At 42.9% G+C, this 19,854-nt stretch overlaps 1 protein-coding gene across 4 annotated transcripts in view; it reads right to left on the bottom strand.

Moving 5' to 3' along the window:
• Positions 1 to 8,626: 8,626 nt before the first annotated feature.
• The window catches only part of GABRR2 (gamma-aminobutyric acid type A receptor subunit rho2), a 63,534-nt gene continuing 52,306 nt past the window's right edge, over positions 8,627 to 19,854 (bottom strand). For all 4 annotated transcript variants that reach the window (XM_035296332.3, XM_035296331.3, XM_002746816.6 and 1 more), the window contains 2 exons: positions 18,793 to 18,989; positions 8,627 to 11,394 (listed from right to left, as the gene is read on the bottom strand). In XM_035296332.3, coding sequence (XP_035152223.1) covers positions 11,083 to 11,394; positions 18,793 to 18,989 — 509 coding nt within the window. In that variant the 3' untranslated portion in view covers positions 8,627 to 11,082. The remainder of the gene's footprint in view (positions 11,395 to 18,792; positions 18,990 to 19,854) is intronic.

The following is a 19,854-nucleotide window of genomic DNA, read 5'->3' on the forward strand; positions in this document are numbered from 1 at the left end:
TGTTAAAGTTGGCAACACAGGTGGTTTTCTCAGTTGGTTCTTCTTGAGTTGAATATTCAGTAGTTTCTGGAGTTGCCAAGTGAAATTTCACCTAATTTAGAATTTCTACAGCTCATTCTCTGAAACCTCGGTAATAGGGCCATGGAATTTTTAGAAAACCAGAATTATTTTGCTTGAAAAATGTTTTGCTTTCTTCTCTATTTACAGGTGTTAACTAGTGGCCCCTAGTTCTTTTAAAATAGAAAGAAATACTGCTGTCTTTGTCCCCACGTGTCCCCACCCAGTCATGCAAGGTACCTGTCCAGCTCCATTACTATAGCCTCTCAGGCAACAGGAGGCAAAGCCTGAGGCACCAGAGAAATCGATAAGGAGCAAGGCCAAACTGTCCAGGTGGTGAGGACAGAGAGATCAGAGTAATTGACCTTGGATATGGGAATGCTTATTTCTTAGCAGTCAAAGCCAAAGGGCATTTCCCACCTCAGTTGGACATGGTGCTGCACATCCTGGGAAAGACAGCCTCATACAGGAGATCACGGGATCTGCTCTATCAGGTTGGTGATTCTGATTGTCCCATAAATACAAAGATTGCTATAGTGTGTGCGAAGCATATGGCTTACCCAGCCATCTCACTACAAACATCTAGAAGACAAAAATGGAAAAGCATTTACATTTTAGGCAAACTTTCAGCATCTTCTGTTATGTCTAGTGGGTAACACTCCAAAGAATTTGAAGATAGCAACCCTCCCACAAGTAAGCAAAGGCTGGGGATGGAGAGGGTTACTATAAAGTAGAGATCCTACTCAGGTATGACGACATCTTCTTAGAAAGACAGACAGTGCAATCTTAGCAGCTCAGACTCTAGCCAGCTCTATCTGTGTTCAAATCCCAGCTTGGCCGTTTAACTGCATGGACTCTGGGAGGGAAACCTGTCCGTACCTCAAGTTCTTCATTGTAAAACAAGAATGATAGCAATAATACTTACTTCTTAAAGAGGCAAATAAGTTAATGTAAAATGCTTAGAATCATGCATTACATGGGTAAAATTTTTGCAATGGGCTGAACGTTGGCATCTGCCCGCAGCCAAATTCTAGGCTGAAACCTGAATTCCCAATGTAATGGTATTTGGAGGCATGGCCCTTTGGGAGGTGATTAAGTCATGAGAATGAAGTCCTCACAGATGAGATTAATGCCCTTAGAAGAAGAGACATGAGAGGGATGATCTCTCTTTGCTTTCCTCCAAGTGAGGATACTGCTAACCAAGAAGAGAGCCTTCACCACACCCTGAATCAGCCAGGGCCTTGATCTTGGACTCCCCAGCCTCCAGGACTATGAGAAACAAATGTCCATCGTTTACACCACCCAGTGGATGGTATTCTGTTATAGCAGCCAGAACAGACTAGGATAAAGTTCTACAACAGTTGCTCAAGGGAAAACTGTGTGAATTTATCACAGACAACGCCACCACTTTGCACTTAGACAGGACTATAAGCCGACAGACACATTCCCATGCATTCACTCATTTGCTTCTCACAACAACCCTATGAGTTAGACAAGGTAGGAGTTAGTACCTCTATTTTATACACAAGGAAACGGAGTCCAGGAATTTTCTCCCCTGTAAAATGGAGACATCAACAGGCCTCCAGGAGCAATTTGTCTCCAAACTGTAAACATGAATTTTCACACCAAGCCTATTTTCTCCATTTGATTGCAATTGGTAGATAACTTTTAAAGACTGCATGGACTTGTATTTTTTTTGCTTCATCTTGGCAACTTCTTCCACAAAGTCTTCACTTGAACCTCATGAAGGCTGTAGTTGTATATTCACCACTTCCGAGCTTCATTTGTAGCTACCTTTGATGAGCATGTTTCTGTGCTAAGACATGCACAGCTCACATAACACCTATCAGTACTTTATAAGATTCAATGTATGCCTGGCATAGGTATGACACCAAAAGCACAATGAACCAAAGAAACGACAGATAAGCTGGACTTTGTTGAAATTTAAAATTTTGCTGCTTCAACAGACACCATCAAGAAAGTGAAAAGACAACCAACTGGGAGAAAATATTAACAAAGCGTATTTCTGATAAATATCTGATAACTGTATTATAATACATAAAGAATCCCTACAACCCAATAAAGACAACCAAGCTTAAAAATGGGCAATCTGAATAGATATTTCTCCAAAGAAAATATGCAAACAGCCAATAAGCTTATGAGAAGATGTTCGACATCACTAACAATCAGGAAAATGCAAATTGAAACCACAATGAGATAACACTTCACACCCATTAGGGTGGCTAAAATAAAAGACAGACAGTAGGAAGTGTTGACAAAGATTCCCAGAAATTGGAAGCCTCATCAATTGCTTGTAAGAATGCAACATGGTGTTAGCAAGAAGTTTGTTATTCCTCAAAAATTTAAATAGAGAGTTACCATATGACCCAGCAATTCCACTCTTAGATTTATTCCCAGGAGAAATGGAAAACCATATCTACACAGAAGCATGTACACAATATATCTACAAAGCAGCATGATTCCTAATAGCCAAGAATGAAAACAAACCAAATATCATAAATAACATAGGGTATATTCCTACAATGGAATATTATTTGGCAATTAAAAAGGAATAAAGTATTGATCCATACTACAACATGGATGAACCTTGAAAACTTACACAACATAAAATAAGTCAGTCACAAAAGACCATACATTGCATGAGTCCATGTATATGAGGTGTACAAAATAGGCAAATTTATAGAAACATAAAGTAAATTAGTGGTTACTTAAGACTAGGGGAGGGGAGGAATGTGGAAATTGGGGTGATGGTGAAAGGATAGGGGATTTCTTTTTGAGGTTATAAAAATATCCTAAAATTGATTGCAATAATGGTTACATGACTCTGAATATATTAAAAGCCATTGAATTGTATACTTTAGATAAGCAAATTGTATGGTATGTGAATTATGTCAATAAAATGGTTTCTTTAAAAAAAATTCACTGGCCTAGTTAATACCTAATAATTCTGTTCCTAGGTACATACCAGGAGAAATAACAGCATAAGTTTACACAAACTCTTGTGCACAAATGTTTGTAGAAGTTTATTTATAAATAAATTTGTTATTTTAAAATCATTTTAAATAATTTATTGTAAGAAGATTTATTTCTCCAAACTGGAAACAACCCAAATGTCCATCAACAGAAGAATGGATAAAGAAATTCTGGTTATTCATACAAAGGAATACTGCTCAGCAGCAAATCGGAATGATACATGCAACAATGTGAATTAATCCCAAAGATGCTACGTGGAGTGAATAAAAGCCAGACATAGAAGAGTACCTACCTCATGATTCCATTTATATGAAGTTTTAGAAATGATCAAACCAATCTAATAGTGATGGATCTCAGAACAGTAGTTGTGAAGTAAGGGAAGGTGATTATAATGATGAATCTGTGGCATGGAAGAACTTTATGAGGTGCCAGCAATGTTCTGTCTCTGTGGATTGTGGGCTAATGGGTACATACATTTGTCTAAACTAAAGGAAATATACACCTAAGATCTGCACATTTTAGTGCATGTGAATCATACCTCAATAAAAGTTGACAGCTGTAGGTAGTTATACAGTTATCTGGTAATAGTTTATGAAAAGGTGGCTTTCCCAGAACACAGATATGACTACACATTCCCACTCTTTAGATGGCCATATTCGTGTGGCATGTGCACGTGACATGCAGTAGTCAGGGGCAGGAGAGTATCGTGGAAAATGAAAGATGTCATCATTCTTACACACTGTGGCCTTAAGATAAGCAGCAACTTGAATCCCAGGTGTACAAATGGCCCAGATTACTGACTCATTTAGTCACACATTATTATTCACAATGTTGTTTTTAAATGCTGTCTTATTTCTTTTATTATTTTGTTATTAAGAAGGAACATGCAGAAAATTAAACTAGTTGTTTATCTCACTCTGGATTCTTTGTGTGTGTGTGAGACATAGACTTGCTCTGTGGACTAGGCTGGAGTGCAACGGTATGATCTTGGCTGACCATAACCTCTGCCTCCCAGGTTCAAGCAATTCTCTGGCCTCAGTCTCCCGAGTAGCCAGAATTACCACACCCCGCTAATTTTTTTTATTTTTAGTAGAGATGGGGTTTTGCTATGGCCAGACTGGTCTCAAACTCCTGACCTCAGGTGATCCACCTGCCTCAGGCTCCCAAAGTGCTGGGATTACAGGCGTGAGCAACCGTGCCTGGCCCTCATCTGTTCTTTTGGTGAAAATATCAAGGATAAAGTGCAAACTGAGTTTTCTTGGGAAGAATTGCATATATTCTGAACTCAGACCTTCCCACAGTTTCAGTGTTAACATTTTTCTTTTAGAAATGACAGTGGGCCAATGGGTCATGCCTGTAATCTCAGCACTTTGGGAGGCCAAGGCAGGCGATCACCTGAGGTCAGGAGTTCAAGACCAGCCTGGCCAACGTGGCGAAACCCCATCTCTATAAAAACACAAAAATAAGCCAGGCCTGTAATCCCAACTACTCAGGAGGCTGAGGCGGGAGAATAGCTTGAACCTGGGAAGGAGAGGCTGCAGTGAGCTGAGATCGCATCACTGCACTCCAGCCTGGGCGACAGAAAGAGCCTCCTTCTCAAAAAAAATCACAGTGATAATAGGTGGAAGCAATATTTTGGGTTGTGGATGCTTTTAAACCTTTTCATTTGGTAAAGTTAAAGCTCAGCAATGCTCCTCCTCTCTTGGGAACACTCTCCTCCTTCTTCCACACGTTCCTCCCTTCTCCTTCTCTCTTTCTTCTACTTCATTTTTCTTCAGGGGCCAGACACTGGGCTGAGTATTTTAGTATTAGTTTAGTTCTCTTTTTTAGAGATAGAAGAATCTCTCTCTGGCACCCAAACTGGAGTGCAATGGTATAATCATAGCTCACTGCAGCCTTCAATTTTTGGACTTAAGCAATCCCCCACCTCAGCCTCCCAGATAGCTGGGACTACAGGTGCGTGACACCATGCCCAGCTAATTTTAAAATATTTTTTGTAAAGATAGGGTCTCACCATGTTGCTTTGGGAACACCGATGAGATGATAATAAATTCTGCCTTGGGAAGGGAATGTGAGATAGCTCGTCAGGTTGCCACTGACAGGAGGTGACACATCTGAGTTTCACTTCAAATTATGAGCAGGGGTTCCAGGGCCTTGTTACTTAAAGTCCCAGACCAGTAGCACAGACATCCCCTGCTTGTTAGAAATGCATAATCAGGGTCCCCTCCCAAACCCACTGGATCAGACTCTGCATTTTATGAAGGTATCCAAGTTATTCATATGCACATTAAAATTTGAGACATGTTGGGCTAAATGGACAAGGTGGAGAAACACATTCAACACCATGAACCTGGCCAGTTTGAACAGCAGTGTACTACAGCAAAGGTTTATTTTTCAATTTGGCTTTTAAAATAAATCCGAAACCTAATGTTATCAATGGCTGGCCCAAATGTCATTTTTTTAATGGGATCTGAAGGTCCAAGGGTCAGGACTGAGTGCTTTATCCAATCTGCTAATGGGGAACTTTCCTATGCTACAGATATAGGCAGGCTCTGGATGGCTCTGGAGGCTGGGCAGCCTGGGCCATGAGACCCTTCTAGCACAGGACTTAACCCTAGATGAGAACAGTCCGGTGCACTTGTCCTCAGACACATGTAAGGCACACAGCCTTTCTTACCGGTACCATTTCCTAGTGATTGGTGGGAGTGGGGAGTCAGCAGCTTCCAAACCGGCACTAATCCCCCAGGCTCCAGTTGTCTATTCTTTTGCAATGGAATGAAAGAGACAAGACGTTTCAAATGGTGGTAATGGCGGCGACTGTGGATTCTCCTTGAGCACTCATTAAATGAATAGTGCCTTTTAGCAGAGTCGGTGCTGGAAACCCATGATGCCTCTGCCCTGGCTGCCCTGAACATGTATGTGTGCATCTCTCAAAGCCAGCTTCCTGCCTTAAGGAGCTAACTGGATGTCCTAGTTTAACTCCAAGTTCTCACCTGCGTGTAGAGATAACCATGTATATGTGTTTCAACATCACCCAGATTTTCTGTCTGCTCTTTCTAACCACTTCTCTGTCCATATATGTAAGGGAAGGAATCACCTTTTTCTTGGAAATACTATGAGAAAATGGATTGTTTCATGCAAGATCCACCTACCTAGACATGTTGAATACAGTTGTGGAAGGCCCCACAGCTTAGCAGGTATGGAGTGGGGAAAAGTCCTTCCTGCCCACAGCAGGGTTGATGTGAGAACTGAATTAGGAACCACACACCTGGTGTCTAGCATGGTGCTGAGCAGAGAATGCCCTCTACACTTGGCCGTTTACCTAATATGGTCACTTTAACAGCTGTTCTCTTCTCTTCTGTGACAACTGGATCTGATGAGCCAGTTATAAATGTTGTTCTTGTGCCACTCCCCCAATTTCCAGTGGAATCGTTTGGGGAACCAACTGTAGAGAACACAGCCCTTATTCAGACTGGGTATGCTACCATGTCATGTTTTAAGCCTTCAAAAATGTAAGAATCTGTAATTGTCTTTCCATAACAAGTAACATCATTCTCTGAACATTTTTCCTTTTGCCTTCCTAAATCACTGTGGTTGAGGCAACCAAGGATGGCTGTCTACCTGGTGTTTGTGGCCACCGAGCCTCCTGCCTACACCTTGCCTCATCTGTTCAGTCTTTACCCTCCTCATGTCTATGGTTTTAATTTTCTCCCAGCCCCACCCTCCTCCCACTGAAAAACTCTCTCCTCTCAGCTTCTATCATAATCCTCCTCCCACCTAAATATATACTCCTGAGCTCTTGATTGGATAAAGCTGGTCTGTGTGACCGGCTGTCAGCTGTTTCTTCTTCTTCTGGAGTCTGGTCCATTTCATTGCTTCGTTCAGCCTATTTAGGATATGGCTCCAAATCTTTATCTCCCTCTCAGTCTCACACCAACATTTACTGCTTTTTATTTGACATTTTTAGTTCCTTGTCAAACAAATTCCTCATCCTCCACACATATCAGCTCTTTCTCCTGGCTTCCAGTCTCTGCGAATATCAATGCATAGGCTGTGGCCCTGGCACATTACAGAACTCAGTGTGAACTTTCTCCACTATTATTAATGTTATTTTCCTTCTTCACTGATTTCCTCAAACTAAGCAGTATTTCATTTTTCAAATCATGACCTCCCTTCAACAGATGTTTGCAAAAAGATGGAACCAAATAAAAGTGTTTTTGAAGAGTTTTAGCTTTCTCAACCTAAACAGCACAGAGCTCTCATCATCTTCGACTTATATGGCCCAGCCCAGCCCAGTCAAATCATTCCCCAGGTTTATTCTAAGTGGGATGAGCATAGAAAGACCCTTGACAATGGGTAATTGAGCTAGAAAGCTGTGGGCCTAAGACTGTCAAGGCCACTCCCCACACCCACCCCCCTACCCACCCCCACCAGGTGGAGGAAAGTTGTCTGTAGTGGGTGAGAATGATGACAGAGTGTTGGATGGAGACATGACCCTGAAGAAACCCAATTCCAGACCCTTAAGTCCCCAGAGCTTCTGTGCTTCCTTCAAATCCTCTTTCATTCTATGAGCTCTTGGCATATCCTTCCAGTACATCTCCTTTTCATTTGTACCATTTTTAGCTGAATTTCTGTCACTGGCAACTAAAATGGCTAAAAAAAATACACCTGTTTATGTTCTGATGGCAAATTGGTTTTCCAAAAGATTATTACTTCCCTGCTCAAAGCCCTTTTTGTCCAACTTGCTTTTCCCATCTTACGTCTTTTGTATATTCCACAGGGTGTCTGTTCACTGACCCCTGAACACACCTGAGCTTTCCTTCTGCCAAGTTATCATCCTTTCCTTCCCTTTTCTAGTAGTCAAAGCTGTGTTTATTCATTGCTCAAAATTTGGCAGAAAACACTCCTCAAATTCTGTGATCTTTCCCTCCTTTGAACCGCATCCATTAGAGTATAAACTTCTTAATGACTGAAGAGTGTTTCCCATTCATTTCTTTACCTGTCACCACCATCCCTCACCTTGGCACAAGACCTTGAGGACAAGTGCTAAATAAATATTGTCTTCTTGGTGTCAATGAAGTATGTCCAATCACCAGTTTTTGTATGCAACCCATTTCTTTTATTGTAACATTAATATTTTTTCACAGTTTCATATTGGTGAAATCAGAATTCATATTATAATCATTGGCCAGAATTTATTAGTATTTTTTCTCAGTACATAAAATATGGGTGCATCTTACGTTTCACAATGTCTTAGATTCAGTGAAGTAAAGTATCATTCATGCATCCCTGATAACAAATAACAATTGTGCTTGCTCCTCTGTCTTCCTGCCTCCAGGGTGAATCATCACAGGTTCTCACTATTTCCTTAAGTTCCTGTTTTCTACTCCTGCCGATGTTGTCTCCACTTTACCTCTTTAAATTTTCTACTTTTCTCAAGTAGTGTCAGACTATTAGACCCTCGTAAGGCAATGCTAAATATAATGGTGTCATTGTATCATGGCCCTGCATGATAAAACACAGTTTATGATCCTACATATGTCTGCTATAGAATAAACTCCAGTTTAACATAGAAGCTAGCAAAAATACATCTTTATTTGTTTTAATTTGTGAACAGGCAACCACATTATAAGAACCACAATTTATGAAAACAGTGCAGTCAGAAGCGGAGGAGTGTTGGAATTAAATAAGACTTACAACCAAAGCAAAACGATGTATTTAATGACAATAAAATTATCATTCTTTGAGCAGCATTGTGGCCTGGGAGAGTCTCAAGAGATAAAAGGTTTCTAAACAAGTCCACATGCCCTGTACCACCCAATCACACTTGTTTATGCATTTTTATTCTTCATTAGTCTATGAGGCTGGAAAATCTAGTGGTCTTGGGTCCAACAACTCCATAGTGGGGAAGCTGTCCTCATAAGCACCAGCATGGTGGGGACCTGCCTTGACCCCTAGTGTTGTGGAAAAAGTTGTTCTCTCATCTCCTTTTCCCACAGCCTGGGATCCTGTCAAAATGAATGACATGCCCATAAACCCTATCCTCTGCAATGGCAAACCTTCCTGTTCTCGCCATGCATCCTCTCAGGCTGTCTCTTGGCTGGTAGAGCTTTCTGGTCTTTAGGTCTGCACAGCCCAATGCAGCAGCTACTGGCAACTGTGCTTACTGAACATACTTGAGTGTGGGTGGTGTGACCAAGGAACTGAGTTTTCAATTTTATTCAATTTCAACTAATCCAAATCATAATTGTTATTATTGTAGAGATAGGGCCTCACTCTGTCGCTCGGGCAGGACTGCAGTAGCTTGATCACAGCTCACAGCAGCCTGGAACTCCTAGGCTCAGGCAACCCTCCCACCTCAGCCTCCTGAGTAGCTAGAACCCCAGGCATATACCACCACACCCGGCTAATATTTTAACTAATTTAAATTTAAATAGGCATGTGGCTAGTGGCTACCATATTAGACAGCCTGGATCTAGGATGTATTCTGCCTTGTTTCTTCTTCTTCTTAAAATCCTGACCTTCAAGGGGTATCTCAGGGCTGCTTTCTCCATGAGGCCCATCTCCCCAGTGGGACTGTTTTTCCTTCCTCAGAATTCTCATCTCACATTGAACCATTACTGAGGCACTAAACAGTCGGAACCTTGCATTATAGATATCTATGTGGCAATTCCTCTACTAGTTCCTTCTCTGAGAGCTTTGACTATTCTTATTCTTCATTTGGACCCCACTATACCTAGTGCAGAGATACTTTAAAATGTTTATTGCCTGAATATATAATAGTAACACTGTAATTAACATTAATGGTAAGGAATTGACAAGAGTTGCTGCGTAGTGAAGGACTAACCTTGCCCAAATAAAGGTTGTTTGAACCTTGGCCCCAACCCCTGGAAGGGAACCTCTATGCCCTTGGGATTTCTTGTGTGACAGACAGTCTTTGTGTACTGGGGCCTTGGACCACACCAGATAGTCTATGCCAACAGTGTGATTTATGATGGGTGCCCTGGACCTCAAGGTAACAGCTCAACTTCTGGAGAGGCTAAAGACTAAAGTCAGCCATGAGGGCAATTAGCCATAAATCCATGGCCAATGCCAATAAAAAAACTGTACAATTTGGCGAGCTTGGGTGAGTTTCCCTGGCTGGTAATACTCCATGCACGTTGCCAGGCATCATTGCTGGGCAAAATCAGTGCTATCTGCGTAACTCCATTGAAGGAGGACAGTTGAAAGTTCTGCACCTTGTCTCTCATGGACACTGCCTTATATGCTTAAGAGTAAAAGCAACAGCAAACAGAATGGGTCTGTGGGGAAAGAGGGGTTGAGGGAGGGGAAAGAACAGGAGCACCTCACGCCACATGTAGAATGAGAACAGCTTAGAGAAGATCTCTGAGGAAAGAGACTCTTTTTTTCATTTCCACAGTACCTGGTGCAGAGTGGGACCTCAATATTTAATAAATGGTTGAATGGATGGTTAAATGAAAATCTTCTCTAATATTGCAAAATCCTGTGGGTTGCCATACTTCCATATCATTTCCTATCTGGGATCTGAGCTCTTTTTCCTTCTAGACAGGCACTTGATCCAGTTGCATGGGTTTACAGGGGGGTTTTCTTTCTAATTTCCTGTCTCCTATCCAGAATGCCCCTACGCTTGCCCTTCAGTTTTTTCTTTACCCTCCATAACTGAATCCTAGGCATCCTGAGGATCTCAGAATGTCTGGGAGGCATTTGAGTCCTTGTTTATAGGAGGGGAGTTCTTATGAACTAGTTCACACACAAGAACAGAAGACGGCGGTCCCAGAGAGATGTGAACTGTGACGTGAGACACAGCATGAGCAAGGAGCAACCCCACGAGGTCCCGGGTCAGGGCAGCTGGAGGGCTCCTGGGCTCCTCTGAGAGATGGGTGCTGCACAGGGTGGTCCAGCAGCTGCTGCTCTGTCTGGTGAGGGGTGTGTGGTCAACAAGTCCATCTGCCCATGACTGGCCAGGCCCCTCCATGTCTATGCCTTCTTCTAGGAACAGCCTTAGAGTCCCTAGGAAAACACTGACCAATAAATTAAGTTGAAAAATATGTAGGAGGCAGGGAATATCAACCTGGAGTATTTGTCAATGGCATGGGTGTTCTGGAAGATACGAAAACCCATCTGGCCCTTCAGGAGCCCCTTCTTTCTGGCAGTGTTGGCATCACCACTCAGGCCCAGGTGGACCACTATTTTGTCTTGCCTTTCTTCTTCTGTCAGGATATGGCTTCTGGGGTACCCAGCCAGGCTGTTGGCCTCAGACTCACTGTAGCTTCCATCCAGCATCATGGTTTTTGAATGAAGCATTCCACACATGCACGGGAACTATGGGCAGCAAGCACAAAGAACATCATGAAGCCTTGTGAGGTGGGCAGAGCAAGGGGCCTGGTCCAAGAGCAAAGCCGTATTGCTACTCAGAACCACAGAAAGACAGAACTACAAGATCTCCAGGGGTTACTTAGTCCAGCGATACTCTACCCTGGCTGTATATTAGAATCATTTGTGCAGCTCTTTAAACTGGCCATGCCCAGACTGCACATTAGAGCAATTAATTTAAAATTCCCAGGTTATTCTACTGTGTAGCCAGAATTGAGAACCACTGATCTAGTCCAAATGCCCTCAATTGCAGGGGCAAAAACTAGGTCCCAGAAAACTCTATGATTCTGAGACCACACAGCTGGTGTCAGAGCAGGACTTTAAGTCCATATAGTCTGATTCCAGCTGCAGGACTCCACCTTCCTGTGCAGGAATCAAAAGATGATTAGGAGCCAGGTGCAGTGGCTTATGCCTATAATCTCAGCATTTTGAGAGGTCAAGGCAGGAGGATCACATGAGGCCAGGATTTCAAGACCAGCCTGGGAAACATAGTGAGACTTCTTCTCTACTAAAAAAAAAAAAAATCTATTGGCCAGGCATGGTGGCATGCACCTGTAGACCTAGCTACTCAGGAGGCTAAGGTAGGAGGATCACTTGAGCTCAAGAGGTTGAGGCTGCAGTGAGCAGTGATCACAGCACTGCATTCCAGCCTGAGTGACATAGCAAAACCCTGTCTCTTTTTTTAGAAAAGAAAAAGATGATGAGGTAGAAGAGTGTCCTTACCTTAAAAAGTCACATTTAAGAGTCAAGGGTCATGGTATCTACAATGTATTTTTAGACAGTTCAACTGCACCAACAGATACATGTTTATATGGAGAAAATGTGTTATGCATTCATTTTCTGAATGGATGAGTTGGATCTAGGTGCTGGGTACCTGAATGTACATTATCCTATTTTAATAGTTTCTGCAAGTCTGGAAATATTTATAAGACATTCTAAGCGGAAAGGAAGGAAATGGTTTTACTTGACTTCTCCTCATAGTTGTCAGTGGAGAGTGGGCTTCCACTGGTGCCTGGAAGCTTGGTGTTGACAGAGCAGGAAGCCCACCCGACACAGCCAACTGGCGTTGATTTTAATCTGTTTCTGACCTGGCTCTCAGCCCTTCAGTGCCTCTATTTTCCCTGGGAAAGCAAAACTATGAAGTTTCAGAACCTACCTCTTATTGTTATGGATCCTGAAACTCTCAGATGAATATCATAAAGCTTTAGAATGCAAAAATAGATGAATGGTTTTATGCAGAATTATAATGGCTTGAAATATTCTTATCCTTGAAGAAATTGTTTGTGGTTTAGGGGGCTTTTTTTTTCATCAGGCATGATTGTTTCATTATTATTTTTTGTATCTTGTTCCATCAGTAACAATTCTTTTTTTTTTTTTTGAGACGGAGTTTCACTCTTGTTACCCAGGCGGAGTGCAATGGCGCGATCTCGGCTCACCGCAACCTCCGCCTCCTGGGTTCAGGCAATTCTCCTGCCTCAGCCTCCCGAGTAGCCGGGATTACAGGCTCGCGCCACCACGCCCGGCTAATTTTTTGTATTTTTAGTAGAGACGGGGTTTCACCATGTTGACCAGGATGGTCTCGATCTCTCAACCTCGTGATCTACCTGCCTCGGCCTCCCAAAGTGCTGGGATTACAGGCGTGAGCCACAGCGCCCAGCCTCTTTTTTTTTTTTTTTTTTTTGAGATGGAAGTCTCATTCTATCTCCCAGGCTGGAGTACAGTAAGGCACAATCTCAGCTCACTGCGATCTCCTCCTCCTGGGTTCAAGCGATTCTCTTGCCTCGGCCTCCTGGGTAGCTGGAATTACAGGCATGCAGCACCCCACCCAGCTAATTTTTTGTATCTTTAGTAGAGATGGGGTTTCACCATGTTGGCCAGGCTAGTCTCAAACTCGACCTCAAGTGATCTACCTGCCTCGGCCTCCCAAAGTGCTGGAATTACAGGCATGAGCCCCGTGCCTGGCCAACAATTCTTGAATAATAAACATAGACTCATAGATATAAGGGAGTTAGGGATAAAAGGTCAGTAAGAGGTTCTCTCTCTCTCTCTCTCTTTGTTTTTTTAGACAGGGTCCTTCTTTATTATTGCCCAGGCTGGAGTGCAGTGGCACCATCTTGGCTCACTGCAGCCTCCACCTCCTGGGCTCAAGGGATCCTCCCACCTTGACCTCCCCAGTAGCTGGGGCTACAGGCACATGCCACCACACCTAGCTCATTTTTGTGTTTTTTGTACATATGGGGTTTCACCAAGTTGCTCAGTTTGGTCTCAAACTCCTGGGTTCAAGGGATCCATCTGCCTTGGCCTCCCAAAGTGCTGGGATTACAGGCATGTACCACCATCCCTAGCCCTATTCAACTCTTTGCATTTAGGTATAATCACACCCAAACTGATAAAATTGTGTGATATTATAATGAAGGGTTATTTATTTATTTATTTAAGGAACAGGTCTTTACTTCTTCTCCTTGCTCTAAACTGAAAATGTTTCTGCTAAAATGAAAACAGACTTTTCTCCTAAGATTTTGAGTTTGAATCAGGGAATGCCACACAGATCAGCTTGTTTCTAAGAAAGAGGAAGTGGCTTCTGGCATGTCAGGCAAGGTCTGGCTAATCAGCCGAAGTACTGGAGCAACTGAGGGGAGGCAGGCCCTGGGCTCCCACGAGCCGCGTGGTCATGCCTGCACTTGTCTGCCATTCAAACCAAGGGTGGACCTATTGAGTCCCAGGCAGCTTTTCCCTTTACAGAGTAGAAGTCACACTTCAGTGAGCATTGGAATCACCTGGGAGCTTGCTTAAAATGTTGATTCCAGGGTGCCATCCTCAGAGATTCTGAATCAGTAGACCTAGGGTGTGGCCTGGGAATCCATTTTTAACAGACTTAGGAGGTGATTCCAGGGCAGGTTCTCCGTGGCTTCCACTTAAGAACCTCAGCTCTACTGGGAACCATTTCAATGACCGTGAATATTGGTTTCTCTGTGAGGCAGCAGGAGAGAGAGTGTGTGTCTTCTCACCAGCGTCTGCACTCCAGCAACTGTGCTTCTTGGCCTTAAATCCTACATTGACAACAGCAGAGTACAAGCTCTCACCTCCCAATGTCTGTTACCACACAGACAGACGGGGAGACTTAGGGGCCCCAAGGCTCTTTCCATAGATAATTTCCTTGCCTCTTTAAACAAGCTCATACAATTGCTGGCAAAGATCAGGACCTGCTATGGAAACAGGCTAGTTGTGCTGGTGAACGTTAGTGAGCCCCTATTTGTCAAATGAAGGCTTTGCTATCTTTTTAACTGCTCTATACGGGAAAGTCTAATGATTTGTAAGTCAAAAGTGTTTAAATATAGTCCAAAGGCCTGTGACAATGATCAGTGTAGCTACATTAGGTAATGAAAGTTTAAACAAGTAAATTTTCTGAAGTAAAAAAGAGCTTTAAAAATAAGCAATCTAGTATAATATATTTGGAGATGTAAACTAAACATGAAATTCTAACCTCCTAAACTGACTGAACAGACCCCCTCTTAGTCAAGGGGACACCAGAGAAACCTTAAAAACTGAGCTCCAGTCATGATGGGACAAGAGGTCGAACACACCTTGTTTTCCTTCTTCCTTTTGAGGTCTAGACACAACTGACCAGCATTAATGCTGAAATACAGATCATAAGACAGACCAGATTTTTTTTTACCTTTTCTAGATTTTTCTTTTTTAATATTTTTGTACTATACTTTAAGTTCTGGGATACACATGTACAGAATGTGCAGGTTTGCTACATAGGTATACACGTGCCATGGTGGTTTGCTGCACCCATCAATCCATCATCTGCATTAGGTATTTCTCCTAATGCTATCCTTTCCTAGCTCCCCACCCCGAACAAGCCCCAGTGTGTGATGTTCCCCTCCCTGTGTCCATATATTCTCATTGTTCAACTCCTGCTTATGAGTGAGAACATGCTGTTTGGTTTTCTGTTCTTGTGTTAGTTTGTTGAGAATGATGGTTTCCAGCTTCATCTATGTCCCTAATAATATATGGCAATGAGATACCAAATTACAAACATTACCTAAGGCCATTAGAGGCCTGGGTTAAGTCACATACCCTGCACTTAAAGAAGACACTGTGTTCTCACTGCTATAAGGTTTTTCTTTTTCTCTAGCAGCTAAATAAGCACTGGCCTCGAGATAAGCAATGTTAAAACAATTTGGGGCTGACACAGTGGCTCACACCTGTAATCCCAACATTTTGGGAGGCCAAGGCAGTCAGATGGCTTTGACTTCAGAAGTTTGAGACAAGTCTAGGCAACATGGCAAAATCCCATCTCTTTTAAAAATACAAAAACTAGTCTTGGCATGGTGGTACATGCCTGTGGTCCCAGGTACTCAGGAGGCTGAGGAGGGGGACAGCTTGAGCCCAGGAGATGGAGGCTGCAGTTAGCCGAGATCACACCACTGCACTCCAGCCTGGGTGACAGGGCCAGAGCCTGTATCAAAAAAAAGAATTTGCAGCTCACCAACCATCCGACACTGACTGACCAAACCCCCCGGCCCCTGTTCCACCAGCCATAACTACAGCTTTGATTGGACGAGAGAGTGATTTTAGTAACCTTTGCTTGATAAGACCATCAACCATGGACCAGTCCTGGTCAGTTTACAGAGGCTGTTCACTTGAGTGCCTTTGTGTCTCTTTTGCATATAGGGTCTAATTGCAATACATTGAAATGTTAAGTCTCCACCCCAAGGTGAACAAGGGTTGTATGTTACATGCACGTTTGTTCAATAGGCATGTGTCAGAACTAAGATCATAAATATTCACAAATCTGTTGAAATATTTATAAAATATTTATATAAAGTATTTATGAAATACTCATAACCTATTGAATATGTATGTTTAGCCATATTCAGCATAAAGCTCCTACTCCAACACTTCCTCCTTCAAAGTACTGTTTCCAGGTCTCTGCTGGAGGCGGCACTTCCCAGCCTCTGGGATGGCCACCTTGCAGACTGTAATCCTTTATTAGAAATAAAGTCTCCTTTTTCAAATTTATAAATATCTGATTTTTTTTTAAGTTAACAGAGACTTTGTGGAAATACTTGACAGGTATAATGCAGGTGTTGAAAGACAATTTTTGAAAAGGCAACATATTCTCTTTTCTTAAAATGTAAATGTCCCATTGACCAAAATGTCATGACATGGCAAAATAAATTATTTTAACTTTAAAAGCTCCTTTATGCCGAAAGGTTAATGGCCACCCAGTTGTGCATAAATGTGAGATTTTCATGTTCATTTATCTCCACAGCTTTTAGATAAACACCCACTTTGATTAGTGCAGTGATTGGCTATGATTAGGTAGCAAGTCAGCATTATTTATTTACTATTAGGTTGGTACAAAAATAATTGCAGTTTATGCCATTACTTTTGCACTGACCTCACTCTAAAATGAATAAGAGTCTAACTATTGGGCATGGTGGCTCAAGCCTGTAATCCCAGCACTTTGGGAGGCTGAGGCGGGTGGATCACTTGAGGTCAGGAGTTCAAAACCAGCCTGTCCAACATGGCGAAACCCCGTCTTTACTAAAAATACAAAATTAGCCGGCTGAGGCAGGAGAATCGCTTGAACCTGGGAGGCGGCGGTTGTAATGAGCCAAGATCCTGCCACTGCACTCCAGCCTGGGCAACAAGAGCAAAACTCCATCTCAAAAAAAAAAAAAAGAGTCTGACTGTGAATGAAAAAGACTGCCTCTCTGTGCCAAAGGCTCGTGAGTATAGCTTTGAAAAATCTCCCAGTTGCATTCTGTCTCATAGTATGCAGTGGACCCTTGAACAACACAGGTTTGAACTACACAGATCCACTTACACTTAGATTTTCTTCCACCTCTGCCACCCCGAAGACAGTAAGACCAAAGGCTCTCTTTCATCCTTCTCCTCAGCCTACTCAGAGTGAAGATGGCGAGGATGAAGTCCTTTATGACCATCCACTTCCACTTCATGAATTGTAAAGATATTTTCTCTTCCTTATGATTTTCTTAACATTTTCTCTCTAGCTTACTTTATTGTAAGAATACATTTTATAATGCATGTAACATATAAAATATGTGTTAATCGACTGTTTATCTTATCAATAAGGCTTCCAGTCAATATGAGGCCGTTAGTAGTTAAGCTCTGGAGGAATCAAAAGTTATACTTGGATTTTCCACTGCACAAGGGGTCAGCACCCCAACCCCTGCCTTGTTCAAGGATCAACTGTAGTATAATATAGTACAGTATAGCATAGATGGTATAGTATTTCTTTATTCATTATTATTTTTTGAGACAGAGTCTTACTCTGTTGCCCAGGCTGGAGTGCAGTGGTGTGATCTTGGTTCACTGCAACCTCCACCTCCCAGGTTCAAGCGATTCTCCTGCCTCAGCTTACCAAGTGGTGGGGATTACATGTGTGTGTCACCATGCTCAACTAATTTTTGTATTTTTTGTAGAGACAGGGTTTCACCATGTTGGCCAGGCTGGTATTGAACTCCTGACCTCAGGTGATCTGACCACCTTAGCCTGCCAAAGTGCTGGAATTACAGGCGTGAGCCACCATGCCCAGCTGATAGTATATTACTTCCAATTTTCTGCTACATCCACACATAAAAGTTTTTTTTCTTTTTTTTAATTGCATTTTAGGTTTTGGGGTACATGTGAAGAACATGTGAGATTGTTGCATAGGTACACACATGGCAGTGTGGTTTGCTGCCTTCCTCCCCATCACCTATATCTGGCATTTCTCCCCATGTTGTCCCTCCCCAGCTCCCCATCCCCTGCTGTCCCTCCCCTATTTCCCCCCAAAAGTTTTTTTTAAAGAAAAATATATAAAATATTTAGCTTTAGTCCTTACTGTGGCTGAATTTTCGCTGAGCACTGAAAAATAAAGGCATTTTTTGTTCTAGAACTCTCCCTTCTCTGGTCATAAGACAGAGAGGCATTGTCCCTAGACACGTTCAGTAATAATAGGGAGAGTTTGTTTGTCTAGATCCCTGATGTATGTGTAAGATCGAAACAACTTTCACATACATTATCTCACGTGACTCTTACTATAGAGGTGAGTGTTCTGCAATCTCTTCTAGAGATGAGGAAACTGAGGCTCAGCATAGGTGGCAAAGTTGAGTCTAAGACCCAAGTCTTCCTGTTCCTAGTCTTTGTCCAAAGACCTTCTGCTTTCTGGAATCCTTCGGATTAGAAGCCAGAACCTATTCTAAAACAAGTTCCGCCTCCTTTTGCACAAACATCTTTTTCTACATGCCCCCGCCTCTGTGCCGCGCCCAGCCAGCCTTCATTTTCACCGAGTGGCATGGACTTAGGCAAGGGCCACAGGGGCCCTCTCACCTTCTCCCGCAGCTTCCGTTCCTTCCGCTCCTGCACGGTGGTCAGGTAGTTGACGGCCGCGTACTCCAGCACCGAGAGGAACACGAACACAAAGCTGACCCAGAGGTAGATGTCCACGGCCTTGACGTAGGAGACGCGCGGCATGGAGGCGTTCACGCCCGTGATGATGGTGGTCATGGTCAGCACCGTCGTGATACCTGCAACGCCCGGCGTTCGTTGGGCTGCTGATCGGCCCCCGCATCTCACTAAGCCCCGATTTCACACTCTCTGTCTGTTACACCACATGAGAAATTCCCAGATGTGTTTCCACCTCGGAGAGGGGCGAGGATCTGCCCCTCCAACAGCCAGGCCTCCTCTCCCCGGAGCCAACTCGCTGCTTGTCACCTTTTACTTCAAGCACCTTAAAGACTGTGTTTCTCTGATGTGGCTGACAAGGAGAGGACCTGTTCTCATGTGGAATTAAAGACAGCGACTAAAAGGCACCTCTGAAGGAATTCTCCCAAACTTCAAGGAATAGACACATTCACCCTCATCTAAGCCACACTTACTAAGTCCTTAAAGGCTGTGGAAATTGCCAGAGGCCCATCACGCGGGATTCTTCTTCACTCTGTCTTGCTGCTTAAACCATCATATTTCTCAAAGCCTAACCTGATTTTTGTCTAAGTTTACAATGACATGTTGTAAACTTTTACTATGGAATTCAGGGTCTGTGAAAGTCTAAACCACAGCTCCAGGGAACGTGGCGCACCTTTTCCCAGAAATCTCATATTCTGGGCCTGCCTCTAAGCCCTCAGTCTGTCTAAAAGACCAGCAAATGAAGTTTTTGTATTTACAGAAGGAAGTGTTGGCATTTGCAGAACCGTCTTATTTATCTAAGTACGGAGCTCTGATACTGACACTTGCCGAAGTCTAACCCCAAATCTTTCTCAAGTGATGTAATCACAGTTGATGTGGTTTTAGCTCCCTTTGGCTCTCATAATGTAGGGGAAACTGAGACCAGCATCTAGATGTTGAAGGCAAGAAACAGAAGTTGCTCCTTCTGACTATGATAGCTCATCAGTC

Source organism: Callithrix jacchus, chromosome 4, assembly GCF_049354715.1.
Source record: "Callithrix jacchus isolate 240 chromosome 4, calJac240_pri, whole genome shotgun sequence".
Taxonomy (NCBI): domain Eukaryota; kingdom Metazoa; phylum Chordata; class Mammalia; order Primates; family Cebidae; genus Callithrix; species Callithrix jacchus.